At 34.2% G+C, this 19,023-nt stretch overlaps 2 protein-coding genes across 2 annotated transcripts in view; both read right to left on the minus strand.

The window, feature by feature from the left end:
* Positions 1-872: 872 nt before the first annotated feature.
* On the minus strand, positions 873-6,897 carry LOC141436336 (protein takeout-like). The gene is made up of 5 exons (XM_074099273.1): positions 6,715-6,897; positions 4,959-5,178; positions 3,967-4,097; positions 2,071-2,223; positions 873-1,168 (listed from the first exon to the last, which is right to left on the minus strand). Exons 1-5 carry the CDS (start codon positions 6,788-6,790, stop codon positions 999-1,001), a joined length of 750 nt encoding a protein of 249 aa, XP_073955374.1. The 5' UTR covers positions 6,791-6,897; the 3' UTR covers positions 873-998.
* A 5,546-nt stretch (positions 6,898-12,443) lies between these two features.
* LOC141436308 (circadian clock-controlled protein daywake-like) overlaps positions 12,444-19,023 on the minus strand; it is a 29,956-nt gene continuing 23,376 nt past the window's right edge. The window contains exons 3-5 of the mRNA XM_074099241.1: positions 18,068-18,198; positions 16,886-17,041; positions 12,444-13,647 (exon numbers count right to left, since the gene is read on the minus strand). Coding sequence (XP_073955342.1) covers positions 13,481-13,647; positions 16,886-17,041; positions 18,068-18,198 — 454 coding nt within the window. The 3' untranslated portion in view covers positions 12,444-13,480. The remainder of the gene's footprint in view (positions 13,648-16,885; positions 17,042-18,067; positions 18,199-19,023) is intronic.

Raw genomic sequence — 19,023 nt, forward strand, 5'->3', positions numbered from 1 at the left:
CATTATCTATACTACGTTTTCTTCCTCGATTCTACTCGTACTTACAAAGGGACCAGAAAGAGAACAGTGTCAACAAATTTATTATGACATTGTGGTAACCATGATTTTGTAGAGTATTTACAACGAGAAAAAGATGAAAGAAAAGCTATATTTTTCATGCAAGATATAGTTGTAATCAAAGAGTTGAATTAAATAGAGGAAAAAAAAAAATATAAACCAATTTTAAAAGAAAACCACATAATGTTAGATAAAAGTAATAATTATTGAAATCTGTTGACTTACAAAATTATAAATGATAACCTAACCAACTTAGAACAAATTAGGTACCTTAAGTTTTCTAGGATGGTCCATATAATAATATATATTTTGATTTTTTTATCGATAGTAGACTTATAATGTAGCTCACTTCTGTAGATAGTTTTTTTTTATTCCGTATATTGTAAAAGTAAATTAAAACTTTATTTCAGCAGGGTTTGTGCCTTGGTCTGTTTGATTTAAAAAAAAGAGGGTGGTTTGACAGCTGTCAGTTGTTGTACCCAATTTAAAACCCCCGACATTGTTATTTCCATGTTATTTCATAGTTGACTATCATTAACGGCTGAATTTATTTAAATGACACAGCTAAGAAATACCACTCGAAATATTGCTCTTTTGCGCCGACGATTAAAAAGCAAGCGAATTTTAAAGCGTTTCGTTGAAGTTTAAAATAGTGCAATACCTAACGATTATCGACCTTATTACTAAAGTAACTGTTGTTAGCTAAAGTATTAAAATTAAAAATTGTGTAAGTTTTATTGACGAATAAATTAAGTTGATTTAATACTTCTCATTCCATAATCCATAATATAAAATGTTGTTTATTAAAATAACCATTTAAAACAAGTCTTTTATTTATATTCCAACCTCATCGCATAGACCATCACGCATTAAGTAATAGTCTAAATTTATCACAATATTTTTTAATCTAATTATCAGTAACGGTTCTTTAAAACAGCTTTTTAATCATAGACATGTGATGGTCCATCAACAATTTCTTCAATGGGAACAGCGAGGAAGAACTTCTCTATGTTCCTCACAATCAATTCTAAGGCATAGTCCAATATGGGTTTCCCGAATTCGTCTGCTACTTGTCTCCAATTTTCGTTCAAGAACTTTAAAACTGTGTCACCTAGTGGAAAACAAAGAAGGCAATTAATTTGTGATATATAAGTAGAGCACGGATAGTTTTTGTTAATTTATATATTCCTATGTTTCTGTTGTACCTACCGTGGCAGCCTATCGGCTTGCCTTATTTCATCTCTCATCTCAAACAGAGGATAGTGGATTCGATCCCTGCTCGCATCTCTTAGTTTTTCGAAATAATTTGCAAAATACAGAAATTTCTCATGAGCTGTACGGTGAAAGAAACATCGTGAGGAAACTTTTAAAGACATGTGAAGCAATTCAATGGTATTTGTAAACTGGGCTTGAGTGGGAACTACGGCCCAGCCCTCTCATTGTGAGAAGGAGCCTGTGCCCAAAAGTGGGACGTATATAGACTGGGACGGTGACCTGTCGTTTCGCCGAGTTTAATTATGTAGATTTTCGTTTCGCAGACAACTGTTGGCATATTTTTATTTTAGTCGAGCAACGTTTGGTATAATTTCGTTACGCCTATTATTCGTTTCGCCGAGTAGTCGGTAGGAAGAATAGCGATATGCCGATTTCATAAAAAAAACGAATTTCTGTTAATAGTTGTTCGGCTTACTGACTCACAAGCCAACTGAATAGTCTACTAAAGGTTGAGTTACGAAACCTTAGTCTGCGAAACAATACATCTACGTACAAATTCATCGGCGTACCGTTACTCGGCGAAACGTGGTCTACCAATCAATAATCTGCGTAAAAATTGTCGGCAAACCATTAGGTGACCGGTTGGGACGTATATAGGCTTCTTAAATAATTAATCGTTTATTTTCTTGAACAGTTTTTGCTGAGGTTTCAATTTTCAAGACTGTTTTTGGTAAAGTGTGTCGTTAGTTGGTAGATAAGAATAGATAATGTAGGTTATAATATTATAAATTCACTTACTTAGTTCTTTATTGCCTTTGAAAAGATTTGTCAAGTGCATAGTGACTTTATCGCCATAATTGAAATCGTATTTGTAATCCTTTATAGCATAATGTGTTCCTTTGTCGTCGACAACGTATTTAGAATTTATATCAATTTTTATCCTGAGGTTAGCTGAAAATAAGCACAATATACGGTTAATGCATAAAATACCCAGCTAAGTACGAATTAGTCTCACGCATCGCAGTGTTAGCAGAACCCTGCGCTAAGCAAAATGTACGTAATGTGTGGTCATGTACTCATGTAAGATTGATTTTTATTTATTGGATATACCAAACACACACAAAAAAAGTAAACTTTTTGAAATTTTTCTTATTACTTGTGCTATAAGAGCTGGTATACCTTTACTTGCCCGAATTTCATGTGCTATAATATTCAAACGTCATAATATTGTTTCTTATAAATTCATTTTCACTACTCATTGTTTACCATATAAATCAAATGACAGAATCTTTGTTTCCCATAATATTAATTTAAATAATTTCATTTGCCATTAATATAAATGGTGAGTATCGACACTACGTACCTACTAATAAATCCCATACGTCAAACAAGCCTTTGAATTAGGTAAATTTTAATCACTAAGATTACGTTTGGTAAGAATTGCGACATTCGATTTGTGCGAGCGAGCGAAGCGAGCGAGCAAAACGATTCGGAGCAGAAGCGACTCGGATAGGTTAGGTTAGCGTAGCTCCCGCCCTTAGCCTTCGATGTTAGGTATTTTTTTATAGTAGCCCGAATAATAAAGATAATAGACAGATTAGTAATAGAAAAAATAAATTTTAATCAATCATAATCAAAATAAACACTATGTAGTATTAGCGTTTGAATATTCTATTAAATAATATTATTGCACTTAATAATATGGAAAACAATACGTATTGCATTCGTATCATTATGGCATCTAATTTTCGGGAAAATAAGAATATATCAATTAAATTTTCTAGTAAACGAGACATTCGTGCAAATGAAGTGTCGGGCATGTGAAATTCGGGATAAGAAATTATGGCATATAACTTTCGAGCAAACAATAGATAACCATAAGAGCTACTTTACTACCAAATTTAAAGTCGAACGAAAGAAAAAGAAGAAAGAATAGGTTTTTGATTCCTTGGCAATTTGGCTTTTAATAAGTGTAGCTAGTATATTTGAGGGTTAACTATACTAACGGGATAATATTAATAAGCCAGAACCCAAACTCGTCAATCATTCTGTCTGTCACAGGGCTGTATAATTCGAATAGTTATATTTAAACACTGAAATTGATTTACTATAGCTGCCGATGAAGCAATAATCCTACTAATATTATAAATGCGAAAGTTTGTACCTAAGTCTGTTTGTTTGTTGGTTTGTTTGTTACTACATAACGCCTAAACCACTGGACCGATTTAAATGGCATTTGGTATACAGATAGTGTGAATCCCGGAGAAGGACATAGGAAACTTTTTATCTCGTAAAAGTGCATAGTTCCCGCGGGATAGCGATAAACGAATTTTACGCGGGCGGAGTCGCGGGTAACGGCTAGTAAAAAATATATATAAAAAAGACTCCAATACATGAAAAGCATTTTTACTAAGTGTGACTTGCACTTGTCTGATTATAAAAAAAAGCTAATATAAAGATCCAAAAAAGCGTTTATGGATTTAAAATCTGATTAAAGCTTTGACCACTTACCATATCATTAATAATTTAATGCTCTAGTTACGTCAATAAATGAAGTAAATGTTACTAAAGCATAGGAAATTAAGATAACGAAAATATGCATTTTTGCAAAATCATATTCTCGGAATTCTCCCTTCGCATTTTTCCCGAATAAACTACAATATTAAACGAGCGCGCGTCAAATGAATTTCTTACTTAATTTTATTTTGGCGTCCCCTTCTCCGTTGATGGGGAATACGAGGATCCTTCCGACCGCATCGTAGCCCCCTTTTAGGGTGATGTTGCAGTGGGTTTCCAACTCCATTTTGTGCTTTTTCAAGTTGGTTCTGATATGGCAATAAAAAACAGCGTTATAATTAAAAAGTAACGTTTGAATATGTATTATAGGAATGTTTAAGTACCCAACTGTTTGATATGGACGAACAATTTTTTTGTTGAATCCTGTAAGTACTTCATTGTTATAAAGCTAACCTAACTTAAAGAGTTCTACAGGATAGTCCTAAAATAATATCCAGAATAGGTTACAATTTTCGAAAAAAACTATTCGTCCTGGAACAGTTGGGAAGAGAATCATTTGGGAAAAATATTTTCGGCTAAAAGCCAAGACCCATAACACAAGCTTTGCTTACTTTGGGACTAGGTCGATTGGTGGCAACGTAATTTTTAGGGTTCCGGAGCCAAAATGGCAAAAACGGAACCCTTATAGTTTCGCCACGTCTGTCTGTCTGTTTGTCTGTCCGTCCGTCCGCGGCTTTGCTCAGGTACTATCAATGCTAGAAAGCTGTAATTTTGGACGGATATATATGTAAACTATGCCGACAAATTGGTACAATACAAAATAATTCTAGAAAATGTATTTTTTAGGGTAGGTACCTCCCATAGACGTAAAGTGGGGGTGATTTTTTTTTCTCAACCAACCCTATAGTGTGGGGTATCGTTGGATAGGTCTTTTAAAACCATTGGGGGTTTGCTACAACGATTTTTCGATTCAGTGATTTTTTTTGCGAAATATTCAATTTTAAGTGCAAATTTTCATTAAAATCCTCACCTAATTTCACTAAAAAACTTGGAAGATTCCGTATAAAATACTAAACCCTTAGAAAAATATTACTTAATTTTTTCGTAATGGCTACGGAACCCTATTTTGGGCTGGTCCGACACGCTCTTGGCCAGTTTTTTATACTTACGTGGCCATGTCAATTATGCATTTTCGGAACCCGGTCACTTTTCCATTGTAGAATGAAACTTTAAGTCCAGGCAGTGGTAACTGAAGTTTCTCGATTACAAAGGGATCCATAACGGGTACACCTAATTCGGGCAAACCTTTCACAAATTGTGGGATAGCATCTTGAGTTGATCTTTTTATGCATTCTCCGTCGTCTTCTTTGCATATGTGAATGAAATCAGCTGGAACAATAATTTAAATTTATCGTTAACTATCACATGGAGAGTAATTTTAGATTTCCATTCATAAAGTGAATATATTTTATTAAATATTACTCAATATTTTATTGCTTTTCCACAATGTATGGTTACAGATGTTACAAAGAGATTATGTGATCATCATGGACCCTGTTGGGCACAGCAATATTTATACAAGAGGACAGCTTTTATATAATTAATAAATTTATATAAATTCACAATATTTAGCTTTACACAAAATAAATGAATGAAAAAAAAAAAAATTTTAAATGATGAATTAATGATTTATTAAATTAATGAGTCTTCAAGACGTAAGCCTAGTCTACGTTTATATGTCGGCGGCCGATTGTAAACCCCCTGGTCCCTTAGCCAATTCATGAAATGGCGGCGTTTCTCGATATGCCTAGGAATTTTGTGATCTGGCGGATTTTACGATCGGCCGCCGACATATAAACGTAGACTAGGCTTACGTCTTGAAGACTCATTAATTTAATATTATATTTAATTTTATAGTATATTTATACTAGCTTTATATATAACTAAATAGGAAAACAAAATAATAAATACTTTATTAATTTCTACGATGCAAATTAACCCAGTTTATTAATATTTTAGCAAAATACTTAGGAGAGCGCAAGCTAATGTAATAGGTAATCGTGTAAAATCTAGGCCCTGATCTAGATTAAGGGTCTTATTTCACGGTTTATAACACCTACATCATCTCCTCAATTTTTGGGGCGGAATATAATATGAGCACTAGATTTTTTGCCGCCAATTCAATTGTACTGTTTAGAGATCTTTCGTGACTTACCTTAATCTATATATAATCTAGATAATTATTATCATAAAAAACTATGTTTTTAGTCCATGTTAGAGCTAGATTTACATATATTATTATAAAAGTATTTTGACATAACCAAAAAGTTATTTTAGGTAGCTACGTAATGCAAATTATTAACATCACAAAGCTAATGCTGGATAAAGCAGTAATTCATTTGTTGTTCAATCAATCAATCAAATCAGCTAACATCCTCCCACTGCTGGGTAGAGGACTCTTAATTTTCACGCCACTTTTCCCGGTCCTGTGCTAGTCTCATCCACAGTTTACCAACCGACTAAAAATTTAAACTTTATAATTAAATATTTTTTTGTTAAAGTTATTCTGATAACATTTCTGTTTATACTTTATGGAAATTAAATTACAAACTCAATGTGCGGAAACCCCCTACTAATTTTAACAATTGAGTCTAAACATTAATATTGTCAAAATATGAATTGAGTTTGAAAAACACTTTTGTATTACGATTTAAATGTCATCCTGCATAAACTATTTTACGACAGAAAAAACGTGTAAGAAGTTTTATAATATTTTATTTACCTACTTAATTGACGAAAAGTGAACGCTACCGATGGGCTTACTTATTTAACTTGACAAAAAATATTCTTCTTATTTACGTATGTACACAAAAATAGTTCCAAAACTCTATTACAATGAAATAACATTTGAAGAAGCGTACTTACGTGTTATTCTAGCATAGCTAGTTTGGATGAGCAATACAGAGCAGATTATTACACTGCTGAACCAGTGTGTACCCATATTGATTCTTGAATACTCTAAAATTCTTTTCCGTCCTGGACACTTCTGCGACCAATTACACTATGGTGTAGCTTTTGAGCATAACGAGTGACTAACGGTTTTTATACACAAGCAGTCATTTTTAATAACACGTCCCGAGATTATCTGATGACGATTTTTTCTTTACCCTATTGTAAAGGTGAATGCACACACGCGGCCGGAACTTGCCCATACCAAAATAACTTCGACCTTTTGAGCAATTCCTTGAGCTTGTAAGTAACCTGAGGGATATAAGTATTTGTATCTCTAGTATTTTCTCTTCGCGCCTCATTGCCTCAACTAACCATGACTCGGAAAAAGAGATAGGCACGCTACTTTTTACTCCGATTTCGAAGTCGTTCCTTTCAGACAGTGAAATAACAATTATTCATAATTATCATCAGTTATTCTATAATATTTATGTAATTCGTCGTTTAATTTATTTTTTGACAATTTATGGGAACAAAAAACATTGTCTTCTGTAAATTACGATACTAAGAAATATGAGAAAAGACTGGCTCTCTTGCAAGCAAACACAAAAAAAGAAATGAAAATTCTTATTAGAGTCGTTCATTGTGCATTGACTTTGAATTAAATCAAGACATTAATTGTATCTGAACTCGTATGATGTCAACGAGCAAACGAGACCAGTTACGGTTGTCAGTCAAGCACAGCGCTGAATCCGAAGATAAGATCCGTTTAGGCCATAGAATGACATAGTTGATGGTAATTAACGGAGTGTGTAGTTTATTTTCAGTCAATAAAATTCATCTGGCACATCTATATAAATAAAAAGGAAACGTAAAATTTGTTGCTAAGGACAAAACTCGGGAACGACTGGTCCGATTTCGCTAATTCTTTTTTTGTTGTGTTCGTTACTGTCAGGAGAAGGTTTTTATGGAAGAAAATAAAGTAAAAATACAACGGGGGCGAAGCAGCGGGCAACAGCTAGTATATAATAATACGGAAGTATCTAATTGAAAATGAAATGTTTACAAGTAACTTCATGGTCGAAAAATTATCAATATCAGACTAGACGGCGTTAGTAGTATACAACAGCTTATAAAAATTGACTCCAAATTTATAAAAAAAAACTTCTATCAATAGTACGTATAAACACTGCCTGCCTGCCTAAATAAAAAAAATGTTCAACTAGAAATTCACTGGCGTAAATAGCCAGACCAGTGTGCACGCGGGTTTAGATTATTTGCATAACTTGATTCCGAATTGTTGATTTCCAGTTTGTTAGGTTTTAATTTTCAGGTTGTTGAATTGCGTAATATCGGTTCCTATGCACGTACCTATAGGTTATTTAGAGAAATATAATATATTTTTAACCTTGCGCGTCATTGTATTCAATGCCAAGGCAAACAGCATAAATATTTAATATTTAAATATTTCTCAATTTGAAAATATTTAAATTGATTTTTTTGGGAGCTAGTCTTATTCTTTGATAATTGAATCGTTCATTCCAATTTTCTACCAGGCTTTTGTTTAATAAAGTGATGATCTGATGATAACATTAACAAAAGTGGAGCACCTTTACATCGAATTCTTTTTCTGCCACACTTTGATTGCCATTAAAATAACTTGGTATTAAAAGTAAAACGTATTACTAATTTCTCTGTGTAGCCCTTTTACCTTAGCTGCCAATGATTCCTTCGATGATAACGACGTACCCAACATAAAAAAAATGTGTAACATAAAAAATTGCAAAAATTCGACTTCAGCAACATAATTTTTCAATGATATTCTACAATGTGAAGCTTTGGTGCTACGTAGTCCATTGATTATAGGTAGTAGATTAAATATAGGTAAAAGCAATTATATTGACTTTATATCAAAATATTATAAATACATAACATTAGGTCATTTTATACGTATCTATAAAGTACAATAATTATAATTACTGAAAAACCGGTCAAGAGCGTGTCGGACATGCCCAAAATAGGGTTCCGTAGCCATTACGAAAAAAATAAGTCATATTTTTCTAAGGATTTCGTATTTTCTACGGAATATTCCAAGTTTAGGTATATTTTATACCTTAGGCTGCTATTTACTCTTAAACTACTAATAATTCTCAAGAAAACTTAACCGTTATAGTTTTCCTTGTAAGTTTGATAATACTAACTACCATGCTGAATTTTTTCAAATTATTACACCCACCGGTTTAGATTTTAGAGGGGGGGGGGGATTTTAATGAAAATTTGCACTTTAAAATTGAATATTTTGTAAACTAGCAACCCCTTAATGGTTTTAAGAGACGTATCCAACGATACCCCACACTACAAGATTGGAAGAGAAAAAAAAATCACCCCCACATTACGTCTATGGGAGGTACTCTAAAAAAAAATTTTTTATAATTTTTTTATGTACTAGTTTGTCGGCATAGTCTACATATATATTCGTGCAAAATGACAGCTTTCTAGCATTGATAGTCCCCGAGAAAAGCCGCGGACGAACAGACTAGACATGGCGAAACTATAAGGGTTCCGTTTTTGTTTTTTTGGCAAATTAAATATTATTAAATATTTTCTTAACAAAAAATCACGTGTCCAAGGTACAACCTCGAATGTCCCCTTTTTTTCGTAAGCTTACCGTCTCAAAATTAAGAAACGAATCGCTTAGCTTTTTATCGAATTACATAGCCTAATGATGTATCTTTAGATATTTTAATATCTGGCGTTTATTCCATAATTAGTTATTTTTCTAAAAATCAAAAAAGGAAAAACTGTCCAAGGTAGAACAGCTTCCCCTAAATTATTTTTTCCGGGTATCTTGTATTAAATTCTTGTACTAAATTTAACGGCCAAGTCATTATGAATTTATTTTGTTTCGTTAAGTTTATTATACGGGTTTCGACGTTCTCTTAGTTAATTTTTATTTTATCACTGAAGCTGACTTCCGACAGGCTGACGCGAGAAGGTCAAGTTGCAAAAGTTGTTTGACAGATCAAAGTTTTATCAATTGTAAAAACAAATGCTTTACGTCATGTATCGTCTTTATAGGTATATCGATATGGTATCCTCTCTCTTTTTGATTTAATTAACTATCTAAGTGCTTTAGAATTTAAAGCGGTCCATCCTGGTGTATGGGACATCACGCCTTAAGTCCGATTTTTTCAAGTTTTTATTTAACATACAATGTTTTTATGTTTCTTCTAGATATCGAATTGATTTAAAATTTGGTGTGGTAGCTTGAATGAAAATGCAAAGTATTTAGGTACCAAAAGTCAAACAGTGCAGTCGAAATAAAGTTTGTATTTTTTTTTTACAAAAACGTATTTAATTACCAACGCCAAATGTGGAATTTTATCCTCTATAATTTGATAATTTTTGTGAAACATTCTTAAACACTTAAACTGCCCTACCATTGTTTGTCAATTCGTCGATGATGAATTTGTTTAGTGCTGTCGCGCAGTAACTGAGCATTTTTCTGGAATAAGAAGTAAGTGTTCCAGTATGCTTCCAGTATGTGGTTATCCAGATAATTAACTATATGTGTGCCAGATTGCCTCAAAATCCGTTGAGTAGTTATTGCATGAAATACGAGTACTATCAAAATATTCAAGATAAACATTCACATTAAAAATTTCGAATTAATTATGTTGGTAAAAAAATGGGTGCGATAAAGATTAAATACATAAACAAGAGTACTCACCTTGAGGAGGAGGTCAAAGGTCGTAGGTGTACATATATTGATTGACAAAAATTTAGACAAAATACAATTGGAAAGAAATATATTCCTTAAATTTTATGTAAAACGGATGTATTGGATTAATAAAAGATGTAGATTAACAAAATGAGTCAAATTGAAATATAATGAAACAGGTAAATTTAGAAACTTCTCGTTTTTAAAACCTCAAAAAAAAAACAAAATTGGCAAAGTGTCAGTTTAAACTTTAATGATGAATAAGCTTCTTCTTCTTAAATATAAGAGCTATGTTCTTGTCGGTGGAGTAATCGCCTCACGATCTATGGCCAGCTGTTTGACTTCCTGATACAAGACACCCGCCCTTTCCTTCACCTGGTTAAAATAGGTCAGTCTTGGTCTTCCTCTACCTCGTTTTCCTTCTATTTTGCCTTCCAGTAGGTTAAGAAAGAAATTGTCGTGTCGTATCAATAAGTGTCCTATCGCAATCCCTTCGGCAATTTATGGTCTCCAGTAACATTATTTTTTCTTTGACCATGGTAAAAACTTCTTCGTTGGTTTTCCGTTCTGTCCAGCTAATCCTTTCTATTCTTCTCCAACACCACATTTCAAAAGCTTCTAGTCTTTCTCTTGTCTTTTTGAGTCATTGTCCACGTCTCACTTCTATATAATGCAATGCTCCAGATGTACACTTTTATGAGACGTTTTTTAACTTTTGTGGATATTTTGGCTTTCGAGTAGATGCTTTTTGTTATTAATAAATAAAATAAAAAATAATAATAAATATCATGGGACATTTGACACCAATTGACCTAGCCCCAAATTAAGCAAAGCTTGTACTATGGATACTAGGCAACGGATAAACATACTTATATAGATAAATACATACTTAAATACATATTAAACATCCAAGACCCGAAAGCTCTTTTAGCTCTTTTTCTTTTTATGTCTGAAGTACATCTGGATAGTCATTGGTAGTCAAACTACTCAAATATTTAAATTTTGTGACCGGTTCTATTGTGTTGTTGTTTAGCGTGATTGGGATGTGTTGTGATGAGTGTTTAGAAACGAGAAGCGTCTTAGTTTTTGCAGTTTTTATTTTTAGTCCGTGAAGATTGAAAGTTTTCTCCATTTCTAGGATCACTTGTTGTAATTGGGCACTATTTTCAGCAACGGCTGCAATTATGTCATCCTCAAACCGCACAAATTGAATAATCTTGCCATTAACTTTAACCCCTCCAAAGTTAGAATCCACAATCTTTCGTATCGCGTTTTCTACGTAAGTAAGTAGATGTTGAATATCAGTGGTGAGAGTGGGCACCCCTGTCTTACTCCTTGTCTAATCCTTGCCTTCCCCTTTTTCCCTCTCACTTCGACGATGGTCTCCTGGTTTTAATAAAGTTCTTAAATAATTCTTCTGTCTCGGTAGTCAACTTCAGCTACACGTAGGATATCCATCATCTTTTTCCAGTCCACCCTGTCAAAAGCCTTTTCTAGGTCAATAAAAGCTATGTGTGTGTCCAAATTATACTCCAAGCGTCTATCAACTATTAGTCTTAGTGCTAAAATGGCTTCTCTAGTCCCTTTGTTTTTCCTGAAACCATATTGATCGGGTCCTAGTTGGCTTTCAGCAATGGGGCTGAGTCTGTTTTGGATAATTTTCAAAATAATTTTGCTTGCTTGTGATATAAGACTTAAAGTTCGGTGTTCTTCGCATTTAAAAGTATTTAGTTTTTTTGGCAATGTCACTGTTCTGCTTATTTAAAAATTGGCTGGTATTTGTCCTGTTGTATAAATAATCTGTATTTGCTCAAAAAAATCCCGAATCAAAGGATCACACTTCGCGTATTTGATCATTTCAATATATATTTATTAGTCATCTCCTCCTGATTTACCATTCTGAATACTGTTAATAAAAAGTTTGTTAGTAAAAATGTTTTTATCTTAATCGCAGGTTAAGATTATAAAGTAAAACACAAATACATTAACTGGAAAATATTTTTTATTTACTACTTGTACCAGTATATAATTTAGAATGTAACTTTTCATATTTAAAAATGAAGTATTACAATTACTTAACTTTATAAATAACTTAGACAAATAGCTTATCTACCTTCGATATTCGTGCTTGTGTTTTAAGAAATGGCTATTTTAATTTTTATTTTACTGTTTTTCAAAACCTTATGAATTGTATATATTTAACTAAACGAATACTTGCTTTTGTTTATGCGCAGTTGACACCACCATCTGATTTCGTTCGGAAAATCTCTATACTCCTATAATACTTACAATGTAAACAATAACTAGGTATTTAAATAAAACTTTAAATTTGAAATATGAAGAAACAAAACTTGATTTCTAATTAGAATGTTTAACATTGGCAAGATTCACTATAATAATGAAATGATTTATTGTTAAAAGGTCAAAAAAAAAAAAAAAAATCGTTAAGACTATCTAAAAAGTAAAGTAGGTGTTAACCTACTTACCAGTACGAAAGCGACATTATTCATTATGAACATAGTTTTATCCTTATTGGTATTTATATTTATCGAAAACCTGTTGTGTTTTTTTATCTCAATAAAATATTAATGGTGGGTATCAAATTAACATAAATCATTACAAAAAACTGCTAAACGAAATTAAAAAATTGCAAGTACTTTAAAATATGTTTTAGACAAAAAAATATCTAGGTACTTATATATTATGTACCCTCAAATTGATCTACCTATAAGTCTGATTCTATATGTTCTGATTCTGATCCCATTAAGATTGGTCTTCTCAAATGAAGTACAGAGGACGTGGCTACTTGGGACATACACGATTATAGATTTTGGTATAACGGACGTAATTTTTTCTGAACTTCTAAAGCATTATCACCCAAATATCCACACTTTATAGCTAGAAAATTATTACTTGTATGAATATAGGTATTCACACATTGTTTTTTTATTTGAATAGCAAATAACTAATATCAGAGAACTACGCAGTAACAGAGATGTTTTTTAATAGTTTTTCTTTCTTTCAATATTTAGGAATAGGTACATATAATAATTCGTCGTAAGGCACTGCTTGGAAGAACTTTCTAGCTGTGGAGACGGTTACGTTCATAGCATAGTCTACTACTGGCTTCCCGAATTCTTCCGTGACAGTTCTCCAGTTTTCATTCAGGAATTGGAGCACTGTGTTACCTGGAATTGAAGATAAAGTATTGCATTAGCATGTTAAGGATGTTAAGGTAATACTGGGACCTGCAGCATAATTCTGCTGCATGCAATGTAACCTTCTTTTTTGAAATTGAGTGTTAATCTTTTTTTGCTTATACGTATTGGTCGTTTAGTTGCGGTTCACTTCTTGAATTTTTTTTAATGGGCGCTCTACACTTAGTCCGCGGATCACGGCGCGATTTCGCGGAGCGAACTTGCCGCGAATTTAACAACGACTCTACACTCGCAATGCTTCGCGGTATTTTCACAGTTATGTTCGCAACGTTAAATGAAATGGACGTTGAAGTAGCTGTTGCTGCGTCCCTAACTTTATGCGCGTTAGCGTACTACAACTATGTACATATTAAAAATAAAACGCAAATTAAGAAACGGTGGAGAAAACGTTTGTCCATGTTACGCTCATTTTTTTCACCAATTTCACAACGACGGTGCAGGTCCAAACACTCGAACGCCTCGAACAATACTGACCGTCGCGGACTGCGAGTGCGGAGTCATGCACGTTCGCGTCGCGTTCGCGCTTCGCGCTCCCTTTGACGCGGGACAAAAAACCGACCAAAATTGGGGAACAAAGCGCGACACCGCGAAGAATATGCGAAACGGCGTTCGCGCCCCTTCGCAGCCATTGCGCGCGATCCGCGGGCTAAGTGTGGAGCGGGCTTAAAAGGTTTGAATTGGTTATCCTGGAAACGTGGAACAAAGGACGCGAAAATTTTGTTTGTCAAATGTGTTTTCCCGTGGATGATTTTTGGCAATAGTGCCTTGGAATAATATTTTTGTTTAATATTCCTGGGATTTCTTTTGTGAGACACATATAATGGTGTTCTGATGTGTTAATTGTTATAACCTGGCGAATTAATTGTTTCTCCAACTGCTGCGAGCTTGTGGCTCGTAGTCGCCTCCCTTTTATTAAAAGCCGGATCTGTTTTTGCCAGTTTCGGGTAAGTTTTTCTGTTTTGTTGTGAATTTAGGTTTTGATAGGGCTCATGGTTTGAATAAATTCTTAGCCTCTTTTATCTTTTCAGCTCCCACCTTACGGTGTGGATTTTTTTGAGGACATCGTACTGCGCTCCGCACACGATTGCGGGCTTAATTTGTCGTCGCTTCGGTGTAGGGATTGTTGCCTGCATCCAGTGACAGGGGAACCGCTCCTCACCAAGAACCAAAACCACGTGAAGATTGTCACAAACTTTGGAAATTTCTCACTAAAAACTTTATATTTTTTGGCCTATAACCCCTCGGCTCCCTAATTTGGGGTGAATTTTTTTAAATTTCACTAGTATCGCATTTTTTTTTAAAGTATTCTATGTTTTTCTAACTTGTCGCTTCAGTTTCATATCGTAGTCTTAAGCAAACGCGTTCGGAACTCTTTTCTACTGTTAATAGATTTTTATGCGCATAAGATCCTACTCAACTTGGTGTTACGCTCTGTATAGTATCGCGAATTATTTTGTAATTTGAAAACCTACTTGGCATAGTTTATTTGCCCATTCCATATATTTTATACTATATTTTTCAAAATTCTAAAAGCCCACGTAGGCCTCCATGATTTCGGTAATCTTTTGGCAAAACAATATGACGACCCTTTAATAATACTCTGTTACTTCACCGGCTGAATTTTGTACATTAAATCTTTATTAATAATATCTCAAAATTATACGTTTCATTTATAGTGCATTGCACATAAGTGTTAAGCTTTCCTACAGACCCTAGTGAAAAAGGGGTTAAGTCTGCAGAAATTACACAGCTACTTTCTATTTTATGTGTAAAGGGGTTTAAGTCGAAATACGCCGTTCAACTTCTGCAGAATTAACCCCTTTTTCACGGGCCCCAATGTCGGGGTAGCAGTATATGACGGCCTCTGGTGACTGTCTACTTGAATGAATCGGAATGATAGAATTAAGCTTTTATTTTCATGAAATCCAGTGATTAGCAGGTGTAGCATACGTAACCTATGTATAATGTAGCAATGTATAGGTACATAATAAGTATGTACGACAAGATGAATAAAACAGGTAGGTACAAAATTATAATGCTTGCAAAGTACGTTCAACTCGTGAAATCAATATTGTAGCACAGGTAAAATGGCATATTTTGGCGGCCAAATATGTACATCAATGAATCTTTGTTTATAACTTTTACCTTGGCACTAGAAATGAGGATCTGCCGAGTCCTACCAAAATTTAGACGTCCTACCAATTTGCAATTCCAATTTGCATTTTTTAAACTATGGCCTTTCTGTATTATTAGTCTTATTTTACCTGTGCTATTGGCGCAAAGCGACAAAATGGCTCTGAATTTATGTCTTGGTGTTTGTGACATTTTTAGTGCAGGCAAGGTGCAGGTACATTTTAGATATGACCATAAATATCGCCACAGTATTCATTGCTTCTTAAATTGTTTCATATTTCTTTTTTGCATGAATATTTACCTAAAATAAAGATATGAGCAGTTACAAACCTATATTTGTTCGGACTACGTGGGAACTACAGTCAGTTTGAAAGGAGACCCACTGCATGGCACGGGTCTCCTTTTCAGAATGAGAATGCATGGGCTGTAGTTAGCACGCGGGTCCAATTCTTTGACCGTAAACATGAGCTCATGGTAAATTTTAAGAGTAATTTTGAACAGGGATCCCGAAAAATTCGAAGGTGCAAACCCAGGCTCGAACCCACGACTCTCTGCTTGAGAGGCCACAGGTCGAACCACTACGTGGGTCCATATCGGTTCCCATAATTGTCGAATGTATTGTTTGTTGTAGCTCCTTTTTCTCTGAATCCAATAATTGTTCAGAATTGTTATAAGACATACCTAACCTAACCTATAGAGTTCTACAGGCTGACCATTTAAAATTTCTGAAATATTTACGGTTTCGGCAGAAAAAAAATTATGACTAACAAAAATTATGACAAGCATCACATTATAACTCAAAAAATACTTGACTACTACGGCTTTTCACGGCAGTGTGTGATAGAGCTTTGTCTAAGCTAAAATGACGCGTCCCTTAACTAAATCAATTGTTTATGACTACCTAGTCAGCAAATCTCACAATAACCGTCTAAAATTGAATGAGTCTAACGGGCAACTAAATGAGCAATAACAATGACATTTATGTGTGTATGTCCGTATTTTAAATAATATGCTCATGTGCGGTGGTAGGGCGCATCATTTCAGGTTAGACAAGATCTACTATAGTGTTACTCACTCAATTCAGGATTTCCTTTGAAGAGGTTGGTGATGTTGTAGTAAATTCTGTCGCCGTAGTCAAAGGTGTATCTGTAGCTCTTTATGCCGAAGTGGTCGCGGCCCTCAGCGTCCTTGTAGTATTTGGTTTTGATGTCCATTTTGATCACGGAATTCACTGGAATGTAGTAAAAGGCGAAGTTAATAGAGAAACACCAGTTGAGTTGTCTGCAAACATTGTTGATGTTAACATTTACAAAGCTATGAGAGACTAAATTTGGGGTTCAGTGTCCAGAAGGTGCCAACAGGACCTTATATCTAACTCAGGCTCCACTGTCTGTCCATCCGGCTATTATTAGGGCTGCAGCTCTAAATATGCGTCTTTTAAACAGTTACAGCTTAAGTAGAAGGCAGTAGTGAAATTTTTACGAGTGCACATCAGGGAACACATAAACAATGCAATAAACAATTTTGAATTTTGAATTTTTTACACTGTTAAAACAAGAGTTAATTTAGCGTTTTTATTGATTAATCACGACATATAATACGAGTATATTGTGGATAAGGAACCTTTCGTGTGCACTTCTCACTTGACCGTGTTTTTTTTAATTTGTATTCTGCCATGATTACCTGACCAACGCGTTTGAAATAAATAAATAAGTAAATATACTTACAAGAATTGCTTGATTAAAGGTATTAAATGTAATGTAGATAACTTTCATGAGTTAAGTATTTATAAACCTTGGTACCTATATAATCATAAAAGCGGCCTACCGGGGTTCGAACCCAGGACCTACAGCTTCACAGTCAGAGTCACTTACCACTAGGCTATCCGGTCTTTAAAAGAGTTGTATGTATAGTCAAGGAAGCTAAATCACGTACCAGGGTGGAACTTTTGAGCTACTAATGTCATGTTGACATCCCATACATTTGCCAAAGAAGTCATAGCAAAATTGATTATGAATAGATTCCACCCTAGTACGTGATTTGGTTTCCTACTGTGATCGCACCCATTATGAGTTCCATTTGAGCATGACGGTAATGGGACTTTTGGGACAATAATATGATAAAAATATTAGTGCCACTTGTCCCATGGGACTAATGGGACGTAATCGTCTCAGTTGTCCCATCAATGGGACAACTCAATGGGACTAGTGGGATAGACGGACTGTCTACTGTTTAATAATAAAACTATTTGTATTACCGATTCTGATCTTCGCATCGCCATCCCCGTTGATAGGGAATAGCAATAATCTGCCGACCGCCGTGTATTTGCCTTTGATGGTCAGGTTGCATCGCGTCTGTAATAAGAAGACGTTCTTCTCCAGATAAGCCCTGAAATTAATGAACACGTTTTGAATACATCTGGATACATTTAGAAGAGTATACGGATTACACGAGAGGGATATTTATTTGCACATATTCGATACCCAAGATAAAAATACATTAGAAAGGAAATGAAAATTAAAAAAAAAAAAAGCGTACGCAATGCTGTTTTTCAGTTACTCGTAGACCAGAATGTACTTGTTCAACAAGTATGTTGTCATCATTGTACGACTAGACGTGAAGGAGCGATTCTACCCTTATATATTATTGTTAATATTGATATTGATTGTTTTACTATCACAAAGTGCCTCGCTTCATCTTTTATAATACGGACTATTAAGGAGTATGTCTCTCGTTTGTTTTTCCAGGTAACCTACAAAGGTTAGTTCAGGCCAAGTGAAAAGGCTGTTATAATTGTAGCTTTCTATAAGCGTTGTTTTTTTCAATTGGAGCAGTTAATTTTAGACATACTAACTCCTTACACACGATTAACAAAATTTACCTTCTTACTGTATTGTATTACTAGGATATTATGTAGGAGATCTTTCTGTGCTTATATAAATTAAAAACACAAATATTAAAAAAAATACAAATACTATTATTAGACCATAGTATTTACTGAGCGTCTAGCTTTTGCCTTTTTAATATCTTGTCAATGTCAAATTAAGTCGTAAAACAAAATTGCAATTGCTTCGCTACAGGAGTTTTAAATACGGCATGAGCTGTCCTACTAGCTTTGGCTTTCTCTTGCTTAAACTAATAACTTTTTGAATTAAAAACCACCTTTAAAAAGACAAGTTCTCATATTTTCCCAAGGATCCCTTAATAAGATCT

This window comes from Choristoneura fumiferana, chromosome 16 (genome assembly GCF_025370935.1).
Source record: "Choristoneura fumiferana chromosome 16, NRCan_CFum_1, whole genome shotgun sequence".
In the NCBI taxonomy this organism is placed as follows: Eukaryota; Metazoa; Arthropoda; class Insecta; order Lepidoptera; family Tortricidae; genus Choristoneura; species Choristoneura fumiferana.

Bases quoted from the DNA above. Each gene is read 5' to 3' on its own strand.
- LOC141436336 (XM_074099273.1), bottom strand. From the start codon at position 6,790: ATGGGTACACACTGGTTCAGCAGTGTAATAATCTGCTCTGTATTGCTC. The intron at 5,179-6,714 runs GTAAGTACGCTT...TTATTGTTCCAG, and splicing joins TAGCTATGCTAGAATAACAC to CTGATTTCATTCACATATGC. The intron at 1,169-2,070 runs GTAAGTGAATTT...GTTTTCCACTAG, and splicing joins CAAAGGCAATAAAGAACTAA to GTGACACAGTTTTAAAGTTC.